This window comes from Schistosoma mansoni, chromosome 2 (genome assembly GCF_000237925.1).
Source record: "Schistosoma mansoni strain Puerto Rico chromosome 2, complete genome".
Taxonomy (NCBI): Eukaryota; Metazoa; Platyhelminthes; class Trematoda; order Strigeidida; family Schistosomatidae; genus Schistosoma; species Schistosoma mansoni.
In genome coordinates this window covers 28,757,948-28,780,524 of record NC_031496.1, presented here as the reverse complement: position 1 = coordinate 28,780,524, position 22,577 = coordinate 28,757,948, and the positions used below count along the sequence as shown (strand labels likewise).

At 31.7% G+C, this 22,577-nt stretch overlaps 1 protein-coding gene across 1 annotated transcript; it reads right to left on the bottom strand.

Annotated features, from left to right (window-relative positions):
• Positions 1-1,192: 1,192 nt before the first annotated feature.
• On the bottom strand, positions 1,193-21,108 carry Smp_143590 (hypothetical protein; the record flags this gene model as incomplete). The annotated part of the gene is made up of 4 exons (XM_018796297.1): positions 1,193-1,380; positions 2,014-2,173; positions 13,499-13,916; positions 20,012-21,108. The coding sequence occupies 4 exons, from the start codon at positions 21,106-21,108 to the stop codon at positions 1,193-1,195; spliced, it is 1,863 nt and encodes a 620-aa protein (XP_018650524.1).
• Positions 21,109-22,577: the final 1,469 nt, after the last annotated feature.

Genomic DNA, 22,577 nt, shown 5'->3' with positions numbered 1-22,577 from the left:
CATCATGTGTATCATGGGGACAAAAACCAGCTAATCTGAATCTGCTAACAAAACTAGACATAAAAATCCATCACTTCATAGATTGATTGCATGTGTTAATTTTACCTCTGGTTTTCTTCGAACCAGAGGCCTTTAAAATCAGTGTCCAGAGTTAATTTTAACGGTAACTTTCGGTCCCTGCAATTAGACGAACTTTGACAGTAAACCTCCAATTGTATTTCTACCTTTTAATTTCGTCTGTTACTCAAATATATATCTGTGAAGACTTATGTGGTAAGGGGTTGATGTATCAAACTTAAAAAGTTCCTGTTATTTTTCTCAACAGCGCATACTTTTGATCTCATAATATGTGAACCAATAACCTCCAATAAGTGAACTTAGAAACAACTATTCTACTATAGTGCAATAGTATTATTATTTATTAATTCATCGTACAGTGATGAGATAGCTTTTTAAATGTCTTATCCGCCCACACTATATTAGTCTTAATTTAACTTCACTTGTTCAGAATAACCTGGGTTATATATATATATATCACATTTCAAGCTATTATAAGAGATAACCTATTGAAGAAAACTACTTCAGATGGGTCAAATGTCATTGGTTGGTTGCCTTTTTTAATATGCTATATTGTGACGTTGCCTAAAGACATTTTTACGTTGTGTATATACGTTTTAGTGGTGCGCTTGTTGTTATTCATGCTCCTAGCTGCCTGTAGAATATACTTTCGCTTATACGAACCTGAACCTCTCCCTACAGTTAGCGGAGCTGGGTTCATTGGAATAGTTTAGCTATCTTGTCATTGTTTTGCTGATCCTTCATTCAGTTCGCCGATTTTTAGGTAATCTCGTAATTGCTTCAAGCATAGTAATATTGAATAAATTACTATGCAGTTGATGAAATTGATTAAAAAAAAAAAACTACCGTACAACTACGATATAACTGATAAAATACACGCTATAAATTTCGATACTCTTTCAAAATGAACAGAAAATGTTTTGAATGAAAAGTAAAACAAATCTACACTGATTATGTCTTTTTATTAACACATATATTTCCATATATGTATACATGAGAAGAAATGAGAAGTATAATCTCATAAACTAAAAAAAAAGAAAATGTTTTCTTTCACCTTCCTTAAACATTCATACATATATCAAGGTGATTGAACATTTTTTGTATAATTTTTAGTTTAAAACGGTGGTGCCTTATCTGGCCATATTCTAGTCAATGGATTTTCATTAAATATGTCAACAGTTTTTGGTGATTCATCAACACCATTCACGCTTATTCGTTGAATCCATGATAATAATGAATAAAAGAATATTTGTGAAGATTTCTGTTGTCTACAATTATCTTCATGTATAATTATCAAATTATCTGATAGAGAAAATGAAGATTTTATCAAAAAATGAATAAGATATAATATGATACATAAGAAAAGAAAATATGATAAGAATTTTATGAACATACTACTAAATAAGCGTTTAGATAAGTATGATGTTGTTCTACACAAAATACTTTTGTTTTGATAATGAGAATAATGAACATTAGAACTAAGCAATGGAAGAGATGATGACAGTGATGTTGAAGGTGAGCTATAAATAGGAAATAAATGAAGTTTATGATTATTATTATGTATAAATGGTAAATTATTATGTAATAATCTTTTTTGAATAAATAATTTACAGTAATGATAGTTGTTTTTAAATACAGTATTCATTGAATATATGGAATGACGTAATGAATTATGATGATGATCATCATCATCACCATCCAAATCAAGATCAGAAACATCATTATTATCATCATGTTTATTGGTGTAATTGATTTCACAAATATTTCTATTGAATGTTGTAGATATTTGATTCAATGATGAATTTATAAATAGTTCATTGTTTAAATGAATATTTCTTTTGTACACTATTTTAAATGTATTTTTTATGTTTATTTTATTTGGTTGATAAAAAGTCTGGATGATACAAATGTAATTTGATGAATTCCTGAAATTACTGATGATGGTTGTTTCAATTTGTGTGATCGATCTTTGAATTGAACTTGTTAGATTGAAATGAAGTTGAATTTGTCTAATTTTATTGTTCGATGATTCTGTCAAACTATTACTGACATTAGATTGTTCATTATCATCATGAAGAACAGGATCAGGATAAAGCTGTAAATTAGTTATTTGTTTCAGATCAAATAATTTTGTCAAAGATTTAGCATGGTGATTATATACATTTTGTATTGTACTTTCAACAGTTGATAGATCGTTATTTTTTAAAATGATATTAATATAATATGGTTTAGCGGTTTGATGAATACTAGAAAATTATACAAGAAAGGGAAGATAAAATTAACTCATCATAAAAGTCTATAAATATGTATACATATACAAAGCAGAACATAATAAACAAAGTAACTGCTAATAAAAAAACTGAAAAGTACAGTAAGAAACAATCAAACGATTACGTCCAAAAAAAGTAACTTCACGTTTGCATTAATCAACTACGATACAATAGTTAACAAGGTTGTTTTACATCTGACTGAACAGAAGTCTAAACAGTTTATAAGATCACAAATAAAAATCTTACAGTGAGTTGAGGACTGCCTCATTATGTGAATGATCAATGTTACACAAATAAGAAAACTCAATAGTTCAAAAAGCTTTTATTGATGACTTGTCGAATGGTCTACCACATTTCAATATTGAAAAAACTGCGTTAAAAGAAGAAAGAACTATGAATTTTTGTTGAATTTATTCTAATTAAAATATGTTTCTCATCAAGGACTGACTTTATCTAGAAAATTATGAAAAATGTAGAAACTTTGGACAGATGTTTCACTCTAGTTTTGGGTCTTCCCTAAGTAGTCAGCATCCTATAAGGTCTTATACATGATTGAACTTAAGATAGCCTTCAGGTTTCAAGATGACCACATTAAATCTGCACTACTGAGTCGGAAGCTAGTGGTCCACATTTTCAACTCTGATGGTTAATTCATTACCTATCGACCTACACTATATATTGACTGAAGTTAAAAATGTTAGGTGATTAGAGTGCAAGAGATGATGTAATCACCATGAGGCTTCAGTTTATTTATTTTTATGTGGGAACATAAATGCACCTAGTTGAGAAGTACTTGAAACAGAATTAAACATCTGTTTAACGATCCTCAGTTTTTGGTGGTTTTTAAACTGGCTAGTATCAGTAATTCATTACGACAACCAAATTCAGTCAGTTAAACCAATCACTGTTAGTATAGAGAAATGTCGTAAATTGTTGTCGCTCTATATCGTTAAATGATTGAACTTGGAAATCTGAACTATTGGATTCCAAGCTCAATGGATTAAAGTTCAGGGGGTTGTGGCAAGGCTTGAAGATACTGGATGTGATCGCTGGTGAGGTCATAGATGATTACTATTAAGAAGCCTCCTACTGGAACGAGATAATTATAAAATGCTACCTAGTTTGAAACAGATTTTTAAATCAAGTCAGTGTCCCTAAAGTAAAACCATGAACAAATCTTTACAAACCATTTAACTAAACATTATTCTCATGTTTGCAGTTTCTCTTTTGATTGTTACAATTGGCTTACCAAGTTAGAGAGATGAAATCTAAATTTCGTAACAAATCAACTTTTTTCTAGCATAAAAGTATGACTTATGGTAAAGATTGCTTACGCCATGTACTACTAACCAATAAAAAAGTGATTAGTTAACACATATACCCTAATTAACATTATTTATTAGTTAGAATAATCAAAATAATTTAAAAACATTTTATTAGTCACAACATAGAAACTCCACGTATGTACATAGGTTCGAGTTTCCATACACCATTAGCACACTGAGACGAAGTTGTCAAGCTAAATCTTAGAATAGTAGAGGTAGTAACAGTATCAGTAGATACAGGGAAGATTAGGCATCAACGATATGACTCAAAAACAAAATATAAATTAGTGAAATTAAAACATTATGAGGAATTTGGAATCTCAGAATTTCGGGGAAAAACAATGGATGCACCTGCGACATTGTAAATGATTTCAAGCCATGCCATTCAAAGTCTCTAACCATTGTTCATGATAATCACGCGGACCCCACCCAGGTTGTATATACCTATTAACACAGCTGAGTCCTATTGTCACTGACTTCATGGATTGATGCCAGGTTTGGGTTTGGTCAGACCATTAGTACTGATAGGACGTTTAGGATAAGTGAAGCGGTTGATGCGTTCAACTACTTCACTCCATGTCAATAAATCGGGCGATTACGCAAACCAATCCCGAAGTAACATTTCACATTTGGAGGTGGAGGACCGCATCACAATCATGCTTCCATTGTTGCTTAAGGTGGTCAGGGAATTCCGGATTTTGTCAGCGTCTTCATCAAACAAAACTATATCATCTGTGTATTCTAAGTCAATAAGTGAATCTCCTGGTAGAAGATGAACTCCTGAAAAGTCAGACGATGAAAGTATTATCTATAAAAGCATGTCTACGACAACGTTGAATACAAATGAGGAAAGCAGACAAACTTGACAGACACTAATTGAAGTAAAAATAATCGGTAAAAAGATATTAAAAATTTAATGTTGAACACGATAATCTAAGCAGAAATGAATTATAAAAACATGCATTGACGTTGAGCAATAAGAATCGTACAAATTAATACGAAATATTGTGCAGAGACAGTGGTATGAATTAAAAAGTTTTTTACCGAAGAGTGAACAAACTTAAACGATAATAATTAATAATAATAGCACCGTTGGATGCCAGGTCAGTGGTTCAGAGGTCAAGCCTTTGTGCGCGAGACCGAAGGTCCTGGGTTCTAAACCCGCGTGCGGGATCGTGGATGCGCACTACTGAGGAGTCCCATACTAGGACGAAACGGCCATCCAGTACCTCCAGATTTTCATTGGCGGTCTAACATTGATCGGTTTATGATCTCAAATACAACTCAACAGTAATTATAATTTTTATATACAGTTGAAATCATGAGTTAGTTGAAACTAGACCACCATGGAAAACCTGGAAGCACTGGACGACCGTTTCGTCCTGTTGTGGGACTCCTCAGCAGTGCGCATCCACGATAATAATAATTATAAAGAGCCACATGTATACAAGTATAAAATGAAAGAAAGATATAAAACACAATTAACAAACACCAAACACGAATATATACATTATTTGTTGACACGTATATAAAGCCGCAAAAATGATAGACGGAACAGAGGTGAGGTAACAACAACAACAACAACGAACTGTTACAATTAAAATATATTTTGTTTACTTGTTTAACTCGTCTGATGATAAATTAGAAACGATAAAGTTGTTTAATTGTAAATTGGTTAAAACCTAATTTTATACATAAGAATAAGAAAATGAGTATCTCAATTATGTTAATCAATAATAATGATAATAATAATAATGAAGTGTTATATCGGTAAACGCCATTACAGGAAGAAAATTTTATAAATACAATAAGTACGGTCAAAAATAACATGAATTGAAGTCTTTTTTTTCTCTAGAACATATCTATATGTTCAACATTTCAGGTACAATTTGCTAATCAATGTTAACCAGTAAGTAAGGAATACAGGTTAAAAATGAACCTGTAAAGAGATGTGGATAAAGCGGCTACTATCAACTACTAATCATCATTCAATACATACTAGATGTAATACAACAATATTATTACGTCATCAGCCTTCACGATCACAATGACAAACATGTTGTGACTGATTTGTTTGCGTTCAAACGACTAAAAGTTAAAATTAAAATGAATACGTTCACCAACTAGTACACTTTAAAAGTATTCAGGTTTTTTCTCAGTGGGGGGGGAGGAGGGGAGTAATGTTCAATAGTCCGAGAGCAGAAAGTCTTAGATTTAACTAGTACAAATCATTAAATTAAGTAACAAGTCATATTTTCCATCAGAAAATATTATTGAATACATTTAAAATAGTGAAACAAATAAATGTAATACAGTTTCGTTTGAAGGCTTACACATAACACATACTAATTGATATAAAGTTTAAATCTTTATTTGCCAAAGTAGATTGTAAATGTAGTCGGTTAACAATTGTTGAAAAAACAAATGATTAACTGTCTCTATCCACTTCATTTTAGATTCTTGAAGTGTTTCAACGATATTTGTTGAAACAAACGGGGTCACGTAAACAAGGTCATAAAATAATTATAATAACATCCAAAAATAATATATTTTAGCTATTTGCAAAACAATTGAAAATATGAATCCATTACATGTGTACAGTTAGATGCTAACCTAGTGGTACAATAGTCAAGAGCTTGATATGAAACCGGAAGGTCCTAAGTTTCATCATTAGCAGGGGTTATAAATACGCATTACTGAACAGTTCCATACATGAAAGAAAAATCCATCTAGTGCTCTTTGGTTTCCAGTGTTATCAACTTGAGATCAATGTGTAATAAATACTACCTGTAAATCAAACCAAACTTTTTAAAACCCCTTCAACTTTTAGCAATAGATCAAGTGTTCACAGATGGAAAATAACGAAACTTACGCACAAAATGAATGATTTTTTATGATTATATTTTAAATTGGGATTTGATCCGCTCTTCATTTCATTTCTGGACTTTTCAACCGAATGTATATTCATTCTCATAGTGACGTGTTACGGTAGGACTTGAACACAGTACCTACTCACCTCTTCAAATTCTAAAATATTATTCACTAAACTACTGAGTTAAGATAATAACTATCAGTTGTTCAATATAGATGAGAGAGTTAATATGCTTCCGAATGTTGTTTATTGGAATTCATATGATATATAAACTCTATGCAGCTAAGGGCGTGACTTTTAAAATAATCCATAAAATGTATATCCTGAATTCAAAAAATGACAACTATATTCCAAAATTTAATCAGCTTACAAATGGAGGAGGAGAATATGAAGACATTAGGTATTTAAGAACTTCATAAACCGGTATGGATAGATCAATTTAGAGATGAGTATTAATAACAGGAAAATACAAATCTTTATATAATAAATAAAAAATAGTTGAAATCATGAGTCAATTGAAGCTAGACCACCATGGAAAAACCTGGGAAGCACTGGACGGCCCGTTTCGTCCTATTATGGGACTCCAGTGCTTCCGGGTTTTCCATGGTGGTCTAGCTTTAATTAACTCATGATTTCAACTTTGAAAAATACTGAAATCTCCACAAAACCCCTTCTGATAATAGATAGTTATTATGAAAGACAAATACTTCATTTTTAACAATAATAATAAACGTAACTAAATGAAATCTTACCATATCTATATCCAACAAATTTGAAAGATTGTTTTCCTACAAAGAAAAAAAAAGTAATAAACAAAGTCAAGTGGAACAAATCATCAGTTTCAATGTTCAAATGATGGATTGGAAAGAAAAAAAGCAACTGAGATCATGATTCAATTCAGTATGATTTTGGCTCAATAATAATTCCATTTTTAATTCTGCATGAAATTTATTCATTATAATATTCTTTTTATTCATTCATTATGAACCTTGATTAGTATAATATAGAATAAGCGTTTTGTTGTAGTTCAGTGTAATATCCATTCCCATATTTCTCCTATTTTCGGTTACTTACTTACTTACGTCTGTTACTCCCAATGGAGCATAGGCCGCCCGACCAGCATTCTCCAACCTACTCTGTCCTGGGCCTTCCTTTCTAGTTCTATCCAATACTTGTTCATTCTTCTCATATCTGTTTCCATTTCAAGGCGTAATGTGTTCTTTGGTCTTCCTCTTTTCCTTCGGCCTTCAGGATTCCATGTGAGGGCTTGTCTTGTGACGCATTTGGGTGCTTTCCTTAATGTGTGTCCTATCCACTTCCAGTGCTTCTTCCTGATTTCTTCCTCCACTCCAATCTGGTTTGTTCTCTCCCACAGTAGAATGTTGCTGATAGTGTCTGGCCAACGGATCCGAAGCATTTTGCGTAGACAATTGTTAATAAACACCTGTATCTTCTGGATGATGGCTTTCGTAGTTCTCCACGTCTCCGCCCCATCCAGTAGAACTGTCTTGACATTTGTATTGAAAATCCTGATCTTGGTGTTGGTTGACAGTTATTTTAAGTTCCAGATGTTCTTCAATTGTATTTTCGTTTAAATACATGATATTCGTTAACTACTTATTAAACGTTAATAAAAATCGATAAATAATTAAGTATATTTGCTCAAATTGTTTGTCATGAATTTTTGGAGGTTAAATAAAGTGCCTATCTGAAATTAGTTTTACTTTTCTTCTTTGAGTCATGGAAATTATACTTTCCTACTATTCTGAGATTAGTTTTCCAACAGTTATAACAAGAGTAAACCATGTTTAACGCAAGTAACATACAAAAATTAATGAGAAAAACAAAGTTAATTATATACGGATTAAAAAAAGAGAGAATCTTTGTACAAATTTTCCCATTAATAAATTTGAGTAAAGAAAAAGAAACAATGAACATAATAGGATATAAAATGGATTTATTCATTTAGTGGGTTCTCTTCAGCTGTTTACAATTTAAAAACAATGATAATAATTATTTACAACTAATGTACATGTTTTATATCATTAAACTAACGACGATTAGTAGAATCATAACATCAAGTATGGAAGTATTATAGAATGGTAAAGTGGATAGTTATTTATATTATTTACTAAATGGGAAGATTTTAGAAGGAAAAATTTTAAAACATACGGAAGAACATTTCTAGAATCCATGAAATAAATAAATTCATCTTATCCTGTTATGTTCGTTGTTTTCACTTTATTCAAATCTACAGAATTGCTGAAAACTGAGAAAGATTAGATGATAATAATAATAGCATATTTGTACTAATCTAACACGATAAAACAGTACTAGTACTCACTGTAATAAACATTACTTACAAACACTACTGAATAAGTAAACTAGTTAAAAAGAACATGTCACATGGTACAATGGACATAACTAAAAGCTAATAGTCAATGGTGTTAAAGAATATATATATATATATAAACAATCATGATGATGACAATCCGTTACTTAGTTAGTTAAAAGTAACACAAAATCAGAGCACATTAAACACAATAGAATGGAATTATCAGGATGTTAATCAACTCATTTATACAACATTAACTTGCAATAAAAAAACACATATATATATACCTTTATAAATGAAAAATGATGAGATTCAAAGCCTTGTGAATTAATATTATTATTATCATCATTATTATTATTATCAATGGGATACAAGTGAGAATTACATTTCATTGAATGATCATTTTTAATTATTACTGATAAATCAATATATTGATTTTCTATTGTAGTTTGTTTTAAAATTTTATTATTTAACCATATTAATAATTGATAAAATTTTAAATATAAATATTTATTTAAATGAAATAAATTAAAAAAATCATTTTGAAGTTTTATAAGATTAATTTTTAATGAATTCACATCTATAACATCTATATCATTAGATTGTAATAATATATTATCTAACATAGAATATGAATAATTTATTTGTTTATCATTTATTAACATTAATAATAAAGTTATATTATCAAGCCAATTAGTTAATCGTAATTTAATAATATGTAATAATTCAATACATGATAATAATTCAGATAACGACGAAGACGACGACGTCGACGAAGAGGAAGAAGATGATGATGATGATGATGACAATGTAGAAGATAATAATGGTATAATTTTTGATTCTGATGATATATTTAATATTTTTTCAATATTGAAATTTTCTTCTTTAATAGGAAATATATCATTCATATGTTGAATATAATAATCTAAACGATTTTTTGTATATTTTAAATGTTTATCAAATTCATTAATTAAATAATTTAAACTTTTATTATAAACAAATTTCTAATGATTTTTATAAAAAAAAAAGAGTAAGAAAACAAGTAAATGTAAAGAAAGTCTTTGAGACGATAATAATAATAATAATAATAGCAATAATAATAGTTATCAGAAGGGGTTTTGTGGAGATTTAGTATTTTCATAGTTGAAGCTAGACCACCATGGAAAGCCTGGAAACACTGGACAGCCGTTTCGTCCTATTATGGGACTTCTCAGCAGCGCGCATCCACGAACCCGCTCTCGCGAGATTCGAACCCAGGACCTACCAATCTCGAGCCAGAGCCCTTAACCGATAGACCACTGAACTGGCTTTCAGCTATGAAAACAATAATAGTAATAATAATGGTGGAGAATTTGAAAGTAACCTATTTATAAGCTTTATTACTTTTTGTATAATACAATTATAATGTTAAATAATTAAAGACAATTGATAAGATATCTTGAGTCTAAGTTTTGAGATAATTGATCCATTTCAGTAAAGCATAACTGTCATCTTTACGGAGATAATACTTCTGATGGAGACTCAAATCTACATCACCTATTCTTATCATCTAGAAAAAATGTTACTATTGAGCTATTTAGTCAACAATTGACTGATATAATTATAAATCATCATGTATTGTTTTTATTTTTTTTTCTATATGACGATTTACAATAGCAAGTACTAATATCTTACAGGTTATATTATTTTCTGGTTAAAATGCTTCTCTTGTGTTTATTCATCACTCTTTCTCTCTTATAACAAACATTATGTCTCCTCATAGTATATTGACAAATTTTAATCTTTACACAATACCCAGAGTGAACATCAACTATGAGATGCAGGTATATCCATCTGACGAGTCCCAAATAGGACGAGACGCGCGTCCTGGATTTCACTTCTAGCCACTATCCATCTTTGCTTATAATGCTTGTGAATTAAGGCTATATCGAGGCAATACTCACAGTATGCACATATGGCCAACAAGAGACTGACCAGTTGAAGTCCTAAACACATCGATGGGAAGATCCAAACAAACAATACAAAGTGAATACACATATTTGTTTGTTTTTTTCTCTACAACAAGAAAACAATTTTTAAATAAATAATACTGTTCTAATATAACAATATAAATATCGATCGGTCTAATACTCTTTCTTTATTACATTCTTATAAGAATTCATAGTTTAAATCAAAATAACACAGATAGAAACTATTTACATAATCGATTTGTTCGTATGTGTGTGCATGTGTAAATACACAAGACATTAATCAATAAGAGATTAATATATATTCTACTATTGTCATTCGAAATATACAAATAAATCAATAAAAACAAAATTGCACTGTATTGAACAATAAAAAAATAAAAAAAAACTAAATGGTTCATTAAAATTGTGTCGTTTTTCTTATAAACAAAAAGTTCTTGTCATAATAATAATAATATGGTAGACAGAATAATGTGTAGAATGACCTATTTTACAAAAATTAAAACTATGCTTTATACTTATTTGATTATCACAATTGGGGTTTGTAGGGATTGTAGTAATTTTAATGGTTGAGTTCATGAGTCGATTCAAGCTAGATCATCATTGAAAACCTGAAAGTACTAGATGGCTATTTCGTCCTAGTATGGGACTCAGCAGTGCGCATCCATGATCCCACACATGGGACTTGAACCTATGACCTTCAATCTCGTACGCGAACGCTTAACCTCTGAACCACTGAACCAGCATCTAACGGTGTTAATGTCTAACTTCAACCAATCCATAATATTGCGCGACCGTACATTATTGTCTTCAGTGATTAACTGCTTCACAACAGACACGGTTGAACTCCACTGGTCGGTCATGGCTTCTCACTAGAACTCCAGGAAATTTATCTTGATGCAAGTCACTAGTGAGCACATGATGATAATTATCAAAAATGCGGGTTTTTGGAGATTGGTATAATCTTAATGCTTAATTTTATGAGTTCATTTTAAGTAAACACCATTTGATTACACTGAAATAATTTTAAAAAAATTGGTTTTTATATAATCCAAATATTAATTAATTAAAATTTATTCCGCTCTTAATTAATATGGTTAATTAGTTGAAATCCAACCATTAAGTTATAAATTTTGATTGATTTCACTTTAATTATAGGATCTTAAGAGTTGAATTTTATTATTAAATTTATAGGAAAAATTTTATCTCAAAATCAAGTATTTAAAATATTTTCACCAAGTGAATCAATGATGTTAAATTTTATTAAGGTTATCAGTTTACAATAAGTTTATATAGTTGAAATCATGAGTCAATTGAAGCTAGATCACCATGGAAAACCTGGAAGCACTGGATGGCCGTTTCGTCCTATTGTGGGACTCCTCAGCAGTGCACATCCACGATCCCGCTTGGGGACATTCGAACCCAGGACCTACCCGTTTATAGATCAAAAATCTGTTTTATCAAGTAGAAATTATTGTAGTATTTAATCTAGTTTGGACTATATAGTAGAGATCTACTAAAACCTTGACACTTTATGAATCATACGGTAACCATATTCATTAAAATAATCTTAAAAGATTATTCACTTCAAATGATTATCGAGTTTAAGAGACTAGATTAAGCTAAGCCAGTTTTCTTTTTACCATTAATTATGAAATATATAAGGATTACTGGCCAAGTTTGTACTCGGGTACACTGAATTTCAGATGACTGGCTGTGTAATTTATGAACAACAACATTAAATTGTTCATCATCAGTATATTGTCATGATTGCTAACTGTTTCTGGTGAGTTAAAAGCGGTTATTAGTGAAAATTTTGGAAAAAAAATAATAATTTAAGACCCAATGTCTTTCTTATTGTCTATTTTAATCGATCTAATATCAAGAATTTAGAGATCTGGAATTAAAAAGTCAATCAGTTTAAGCGTCAGACGACTTTTCATAAAGTGATTCATCATCAACGCACATATTGTGATGTATAACGTTTCAATGCAGTGAGTTTTTATCTGAACTAAAAATATCACTGATGACATCAATTCTTATCAACGCACAAAAGTAGAAGCTATGACAAAGTGAAACACATTCTTGTACTATTTTTACACGTCAAACATCCAAGCAGGTAACAAGTCAATAAGTAGACAATATATGGTTACAAGCCATTTTTAAAACATTTATTTATAATTAGAGAACGAATCTAAAACCTGTGAGATTGCCTAACTGAAACTCAAACACATAATATTTTCAAAGGTGATTAAAAATCGGACAGTATTCCAAAAAGTTAAACATCAATCTTGATGAACAACCAACATGAGTGATGAATTCATCATTTCGGCTATTCATAATAAGTTATCAGGATATCATTGTACTAATGCCACACTCACGAGTTTTGTTTTAAAAAAATCATTTAAATCATGAACCGACCAATGTTTGATTGGATTGTGGCGTGTTGAGTCATGGATGCTCACTACTAAGAAGTCTCGTACTAGGACGAAACGGCCATCCAGTGCTTTTAGGTTTTCAGTAGTAATCTAACTTAGATCGGTTCGTGATTTCAGTAAAGCTGAAAGATTTCCACAACACTTTGCTGAAAAAATTCATCCAATCAAGATACTTACATAATGTAATTTCGAAATCCATTTTTTTGTACCTACAATTAGTTTTCGCCAGACAATATTCAATTCATTCAGTAATTTGTCTTGATCAGTGGTAACAACTGACGTACTACTACTTGGTACAGTTGACTTTAATGAAGAATTCGTAAAATTTATTCGAAAACCATAAGCATTCAATTGACCGAGGAATTTTTTCAACTGATCACAAGATGTAGACAGATGAGTTAATGATAATGATTCTCCAACTTGATTAACATGATGAAAACTCCTACCGTCGTCATCACCATCATCATGATGATATGCGTCCAGTTCATATAGGTGACGCTCCACCTTAGTTAGACTCATTTTAACTTGAGATAGTAAATCATACACATCAGAATTCGATTGAAATTTTCTAGTGACAACACTCGAAGGATGTGAACACAATTTATGAACGGGATTGTGTTTAACAGGACTCCTTTTATAACTTATAAAGAAAAGCAAACAAACATAAAAAGTTGATATGTAAAAAAGCCAATAAAAAAATTAGTAAACACAACAATGTTTACATGTGGATATTGGTCAATTTATCAGTTGGTTTATTTACAGGTTATTAAAGGATGATAAAGGTGATATTGGGTAAAAAAAACAGTAGTGTGGTGTATGCTACTCATATTGACATAAGTAGTATGTAACATCAATCAGAAGTGGAAGGCTTAGTAGCAGAAGGTTTGAAAGAGAACGGGAACAGAGGGTTATTGTTGTGGGAATGAAGGAACGGTGAAGTTTGAGACAATTAATAAGCATTCTGTAAATGAAGGATCGAACGCATAGTTTTCATATTTTACCAAGGAACTCTGTAATTCTGTGTTTAAATACATTGGTTGTCCCCATTTGTGTTCTCCTTCACTACAGTAGCTGTAGTGTTCGTTTATATTCACTCTTCGTCTTTTACTACTTGAACCTTGTATTTACAACTCTGTACTTTTCATTTCTCTATCTAATTCATCTCTTTATGTTTGGTTCTCATCATGATCAATAAAGCTATTATTATTAGTTCTAATCTTCCGTCTTTGTATCTCGCTAATTCACTCTCATTAGATTGATTTAAAGAATGAAATATTGGATCAATCAAGATTGTCACCAAGTTCCACAATATCTATGATTCTCTGACAGATCACATGTTGGAAGGTCAGAAATATCACGAGCTATTTCATGATCACAGGTGGTAGGTGAAAAATGATAGCCTGGATAAGCTATTTTGAGAAAGTGGATTATTCACCTAACCAAGGGCATCCCCCGAAAACCATTGTATTTATCGTTCTGCTATTGTGTATATATCCTCACTATGTATGTGAAAATTCATTCGGCCCTTAATAAAAGCTTCCTATCAAGTCATAGTCACTTTACTATTGCATAACTAGTCCAGTTAATCGTTAGGAGACATGTGTTATGGTTGACATGGCACAATAATATTCTAGGAACAAAGATAATTGGTTAAGTTTCATATTATCACACAAAATACTGCACATCTTCATCACCAGAGGAAATCAAATCAATTTTGCTATGACAGATGACATGGAATCAATGTTGTTGTTGATAAACCAACTTAATCACTTCACTCCATATTTTGCAGACTGAAAGATAAATTCAATATCATTTACAAAACTAGTACAAATTGTGATAAACACTACACTAGACACAGTAGACGCTATCATCATATATGCATACACAAACGGAAACTATCAATGCAACAACACAGTATGTTATTATTGATATTAATAAATGTAGACAACCAAAAACATGAATTCAAATGGGAGAACATAGAAATTCTAGATTGTGGGGATTCAGATCAATCAACAATCGACAGACAAACCGAGTTAAACGCAATCAAAAAAACCTGTTTAAAAAAAGTTAATCAATAAACTGACTGTTATAGTAATTATCAACTACACAAAATAAAGTCCATATAGTGTAGGGAGGTGGCAAGTAATATTTACCAAAACTTACCCATCAATAACTATTTTTGAAGTGATGTTATCATTATCGATTGAATAATCCGGTGACTTTGCAGTGCATGATTTGGAGACTAACTGTTTATGCTTTGAATCCATCAATAATAACGCTGATGATGACAGCGATGGTGATGTTGATGAAGATGGCTCATTGATTAATAAATCAGATGATTTTCTTGATATTACGCTGGCATATTTCTCTTTTATACAATTCTTTTCCAAACCTATTTGATCAGGAACATTCGACTGAATTTCTGTGACAAAAAATTTAGAAAAGATAATGTTTGGTTTTCTTAAATGAAGACAATATTTATAATTTTTGTAGAGAAATAATTTTCAAATTGAACGGTAGTTAACTGATGAATAACAGTTGTCGTGAATTGATTTACTATTTAGAATTCTACGGATAGGCTTAATACAAGTGTAGAGGAAAAACAGAATAGCTAGTTTAGTAAAAGTATGGCACTGTAACACAATTTGGCGAGAACTTGAGAACATTAGTGAGATATTTTACATCTATATCAAGTGAGACGGAGCTTCAACACTGTTTTGCATTGAAACTTTCTTGAGTAGTGAAATAAAGGGAATTACTTCAATTTACAAACAGAAAAGTGTCCAGAAGTTTGTGAGATAATAGGAATATTGTAAATCGTACATAATTTAGTCTCATTATTTCATGGTTAAAACATATAATCAATGTATTTAACTAAGGTAAGGACGATAAACACAGTAGGATATAAAATGAATTCATTCATTTAGTGGGTTCTCGTCAGCTGTTTACAATTTGAAAACAATGATAATAATTATTTACAACTAATGTACATGCTTTATATCATTATACTAACGACGATTAGTAGAGTCATAACATCAAGTATGGAAGTATTATAGAGTCGTAAAATGAACAAATATTTATATGTTACTAAATCAGAAGACTCTGGGAAGGTATGTTTCCAAATAATGAAAATCAATGTTTAAGTTACATAATAACAACCATTACAATTGTGTAGATTAACACAGTAAGACGAATAAAACTCAAAAACGACCTAAAAATCTTTATGAAAATGACATAAACTATGTATATTTGTTGTAAATAATATGTATTATTGTTTTTAGGATGTAAGCAACTAAAGGGAAACTTCGAAATGAATGACTTACTTACTTACTTACGTCTGTTACTCCCAATGGAGCATAGGCCGCCCGACCAGCATTCTCCAACCTACTCTGTCCTGGGCCTTCCTTTCTAGTTCTATCCAATACTTGTTCATTCTTCTCATATCTGTTTCCATTTCAAGGCGTAATGTGTTCTTTGGTCTTCCTCTTTTCCTTCGGCCTTCAGGATTCCATGTGAGGGCTTGTCTTGTGACGCAGTTGGGTGCTTTCCTTAATGTGTGTCCTATCCACTTCCAGTGCTTCTTCCTGATTTCTTCCTCCACTCCAATCTGGTTTGTTCTCTCCCACAGTAGAATGTTGCTGATAGTGTCTGGCCAACGGATCTGAAGTATCTTGCGTAGACAACTGTTAACAAACACCTGTATCTTCTGGATGATGGCTTTCGTAGTTCTCCACGTCTCCACCCCATCCAGTAGAACTGTCTTGACATTTGTATTGAAAATCCTGATCTTGGTGTTGGTTGACAATTGTTTTGAGTTACAGATGTTCTTTAGTTGTGAATATGCTGCTCTTGCTTTGCCGATACGCGCCTTCACATCTGCATCAGATTCACTGTCTTCATCAACGATGCTGCCCAGATATGTAAAGGTTTTCACATCCTCAGAAGCTTCTCCATCAAGTGTGATTAGATTGGTGCATATTGTGTTGTATTGGAGTCTTGCTTTTCCTTTTGTGTATTTTGAGACCTACTGCTGCTGAGGCTGCTGCCACACTGGTCGTCTTCTGCATTTGTTGTTGCGTGTGTGATAAAACAGCCAGATCATCTGCGAAGTCTAAATCATCCAGCTCCATCCCGTGCTTCCCTCCAGATGTTGACGTCTTCATGATACAGTCGATCACCAGGAGAAAGAGAAAGGGTGAGAGTAAGCAACCTTGCCTAACACCGGTCTTTACCTCTAGCGAGTCAGTGAGTTGTCCTCTAGCAAGATTTTGCAGTTTAATCCATCATAGGAGTTCCGTATGATATTAACTATCTTCTCAGGTACGCCTTAGTGTCGAAGAAGTCTCCATAGTGTTGTCCTGTACACGCTGTCAAACGCCTTCTCGTAGTCAATAAAGTTGATGTAGAGTGATGAATTCCATTCAATTGGTTGTTCCACAATGATCTGTAGAGTTGCGATTTGGTCTGTACATGATCGATCCTTACGGAATCCAGCCTGTTGATCTCGAAGTTGGGAGTCTATGGAGTCCCTCATTCTGTTTGACAATACCCTGTTGAAGGCTTTTCCTGGTATTGAGAGAAGAGTGATGCCCCTGTAGTTATCACACTTGCTTAGATCGCCTTTCTTTGGTATTTTGGTCAGAAGTCCTTTTTTACAGTCTGTTGGTGCTTGTTCTTCGTCCCAAATCTTACTGAAGAGAATGTGGAGAATCTTTGCAGTTTCTGCTACATCTGCTTTCATTGCCTCTGCTGGAATGTTGTCTGGTGCCGCTGCTTTGCCGCTCTTGATTTGTCTGGTCATGCTGATCTCTTCAATCGTTGGTGGGCGAACATGTTCTGTTATGTTTATTGTTCTTGCTTTAGTCAAATTCATTAACGGGAAAATAGCCACCGAAGTTGTACTAATCTACAGGTATTCTAACAAGCCAGATTGATTTTATCTGTATTGTTTGTCTGTATTAAAATGTTTGTATTTTTTAATCTTTTTTGACTTCCCCGTTCACTAAAATACTTCATCTTCATTGACCTGATGAGAAATATGTTATAACATGTATTGATTATATTATGTTCAAAGTCCTGTTCTGTCCCTATCGGTACTGATTGTACCACCACAATATATGGTTAAATTATTGACTAAAGTCGAGTGAATTTATCACTGAATAATAACGATTCAATCAAAATCATTATGTCACAGAACTGAAGTGAATTAATCCCACAGGCCATATAATCTATATAGGCAGATATATAGATACAGTTTGCGACCTTACGTGAATTCGCATTCATCAACGGAGGCTCGAGACCGCTTTATTTATCTTGATTCAGATAGCCAATCAATTACATTACTACATTAGAATTACCAGTATACTCATGTTGAAGAACATATGGAAATCAAAATAACTGTCTGCAAGCCAACATCAAAGTCAGAATCTTCAACACGAATGTTAAACAGTCGTACCGTAAGGAGCTAAAACTTTGAGAACTACTGAAACTATCATCAAGACAGTAAAATTATTTATAAGCAGTTGTTTACTCAAGATACTCAATTTTCATTGACTAAATATCATCAGCTGCAGCCTACTGTGAGAGAGAAAAAACCAGGTTCCAGATGAAGAGGAAATTGGGAAAAGACACTGGAAGTCGATAGGACATACATTACGGAGACCATCAAACTGCACCACGAGGCAAACCCGAACTTGGGATCCTGAAGGGATATGGGAAAGGGGAAGGCCGAAGAACGAACTGCGTCGGGAATTGAAAGCTGACGTGAAAAGAATGAAGAGCAACTGGGAAGGTTTGCCTAGGACAGATTTGGCTGGAGGATGCTGGTGGGCGGCCTATGCTCCTCCACAAGGGTTAACAGGATTGAGCAAGTAAGCATGTTAATTTTACTTATGGTATAAATACCGATAAATGATGGGAGAGATATTCAAACTGCAGTGTATGATACTCTGTGTGTATTTATAAATCTTACCATACTACAATGAACAGATAAAGCCTTAGACGTTGGTCAAGATTATATTACTCGTTCTCCTGACGCTTAGATTTTAGTATCGGTAGAAATGAAGGACGAGTATTCTGCACAACATTTTCGATGAACTGACTATTCGTTTAAATCTTGAAGAACATTCAAATCAAGCTAAAAATGCTTTCAAAATTACGACAATAAAAACAAATAAATGTTATCAAATTCGATTTTACGTTGTTATAGTCAATAATGTGGCGTAAAACAGATTTATCAATTCTGCATTGGTTATAATTCATCTATCCAAAATGATGCTGTCAAACGTGTTGGTTACTGTTCCTTGAAGAACGAGTTGTACAAATAGCTAAACAACAATAGTTGAATAAGTTTATGCATGCCGAGTAATTTGTTCTGTACTATGTGTACTGTGGTTGACAATAATTATGTAGCACCGAACTTATCATCTGATATTATTTATGGTGTTAAATAAAATCTATCAAAAAGAATATACGTATGTCTCTTTTGAATTGCAAAAGTGTTATCTTTATGTAATAAACAATCATTATCTACTGGTATTTGGAAAATACAATAAAAGTATCGATAACACGAAAACATTACCGTTGTTAAATGATCTCACAGTTGTTGTTGACGAGTGATCGGACTCCGCTTGAAATAATGATGGCAACACAGGCTTTATATCATTTTCGAGAATAATATCCTGTATTGTTAAATAATTAAATAAAAAATCATTCATTATTGGTAACTTGAGATGTTGAATCAAAGAGAATGGTGCGTATTCTTTAATCAGGTTGAAGCCATGTTCAACAATATCGTCAGGGACCAATTCAAAGAAATAAAGAAATGTAAAAGATAAATCTGCATGAAAAATTTCTACAGTAGGGACGTATAAACAAGCAGTCTGTAGTGTGCCTGTTCGTTCGATTACTGAGTATTTATTTGGACCAACTTTGGGATTCGATAAATATGAAGTGCGAGGTTTACCTAATGGCGTTGAAGATTGTTGTCGATTTACATTCGATAATCTATAACTAACAGGAGAAGAAGTAGAAGATGGCAACATCGCTAGTGGGTGCTGTCTTTGTGTTTTAGGCGGGAGCGTACCTAATGGTGTTAAAGATTGTTGTCGATTTACATTCGATAATCTATAACTAACAGGAGAAGAAGTAGATGGCAATATCGCTAATGGGTGCTGTCTTTGTGATTTAGGCGGGAGAGTAGTTTGTGATTGATTTTGTGGTGACCGAACAGTTAAAGGTAGACATTTTGTTCCATAAGTTTTACTAGAATCTTGTTTATTAATTTGTTTCTTGGCCAGTACGACAGGTTTCATTAAAGTAGGTTTTGAATGGGCAATAACTGAATTTATAGTTTCATTATTTTTAGTTACAGAATTCGACAGCCTACTTTGATCCATGTTATCATTTGAAGAACAGATATTGTCAACTAAATGCTTAGAGTTTTGAAGTTTTTTAAATCTTCCTGACCCATTCACATTTCCCATTGTCTTCTTTGTCGCTGCTAATACAGATAAGGTAGATAACCGATTAGATGATTGACAGCTCTTGATAGAATTCTTAAATGAATCACTAGTATCAGTATTTTTTTCTTTTTCAGCTACATGATTACGTAAACATTTGGATTTCATCACTGGGAAATATTTTGTAGATCTATAATTGTTAATACGTGTACATTCATGTAGTTGATTCCGTTGACATTGTTCATGTTGAATTATTTGTTGTTCATTATGATTTTGTTGATTTCTTTCATTATTCAAATTCATTTCATTAAATATTAACCCATTATTATTTGTTGCAAATATATAATCTTTAGATGTAAACATATTTCTTATTACATCTGAATATAAATTTATATTGATTAAATGATTCAATTGTTTAAAATAAGATAAATCAATCAATGAATTATTGATTGATTTTTGATTTTGTATATAGTTTATTTGGTAATAATTTTTTAACCAATATCTACTATTAATTAATATATAAGTAGTATATTTTTGACAAAATTGTTTAATATTTATAAAGAAATAAGGTTTAATTAATTTATTCATATATAAATTTGTTGTAATGAATAAAGAATGAATAGATCTATCGATTATTTTATTATTATTACCATCCATTGATACAATATATCTGTTATAATATTTATATTCAATTTGTAAAGGAGGATATAATATGGGATACTTTTTATTTATATTAAATTTGTTTAGAAATAATAAATAATAATAATGTTTATTAGTATTAGTAATATATTTAATGAATGTTGTTGAATTTTTTTTGTTTTTTAAATCTAGGATCAAGAAATATTTCGATATTCCATTGTTATTAATAATAATACTACTTATATTTGTATTTATATTACTAATTAAATGATCATTCCTGATCTCACTACTCTTCTTCTTCATTATTCATTGAAGAGATAGAAGAAATGTTTAAGATTATCTTGAAGCTTGATATTTAAATGATAATGATAATAATCTGGACTATAAATAAACAATTCACATTGGTAGTTTAATTCCAAATAACCATTTTCTTTTCTAAATAGTCTATTATGAGTGTGGTTTTTCTTTTTTAAAATACTTGTTTGGATCGATAGTAGGAACTAATCGATCATATCAATACTGAATGTAATTAAATTATACATTTGTGTTTAGTTGATGATGTCTACGATGTGATGGAGATTTATTCTACTTAAGTAAATTATTGTTTATTGAATTGTCATGAATTAAATAACTAAAATAGTGATAAGTCTTGTTACAAATATGTTGAAATCTTCTTCCTAACAGGTTTCAATAAACCTCAACTACTTCTACACGTCATATGAAGTAAGATAGAAAGGATGTAAATTGTGGGTAAAAGCTTTATTTCAAGGTTAGGTTATATACAAAGAAAAATGAGGGTATTTATAAAGTCACACACAACTTTGGGTTTCTGGAACCATACCAAGCATAGTAGTAGTATAGGCAAATATCTAATCAAAGTGATTCTGTATTTCGCAGATGATTCTGAAAAACTTTTTTTCGACGCTGATCAGACAAAACGTTTCCTGGAGTATCCGAGCCTCTAGAGACTTTTAAGATACTTTGGGACTCTTAAAACGGTAAGATAAAAGATGGAGGAATGATGTCAAACTGTAGGTTTGAATTTCCCATGCATTGACAAATGACGCTCACAAAAAATTTCCACTTCTCATATTTTGATTTACTGGTTAGCGTTTTTTTAGCGAGTTAGTTTTTCTACGGGATGGGGTCGCTAACCCCATGCCCAACCCTCCTCCTTTACCTGGGCTTGGGAC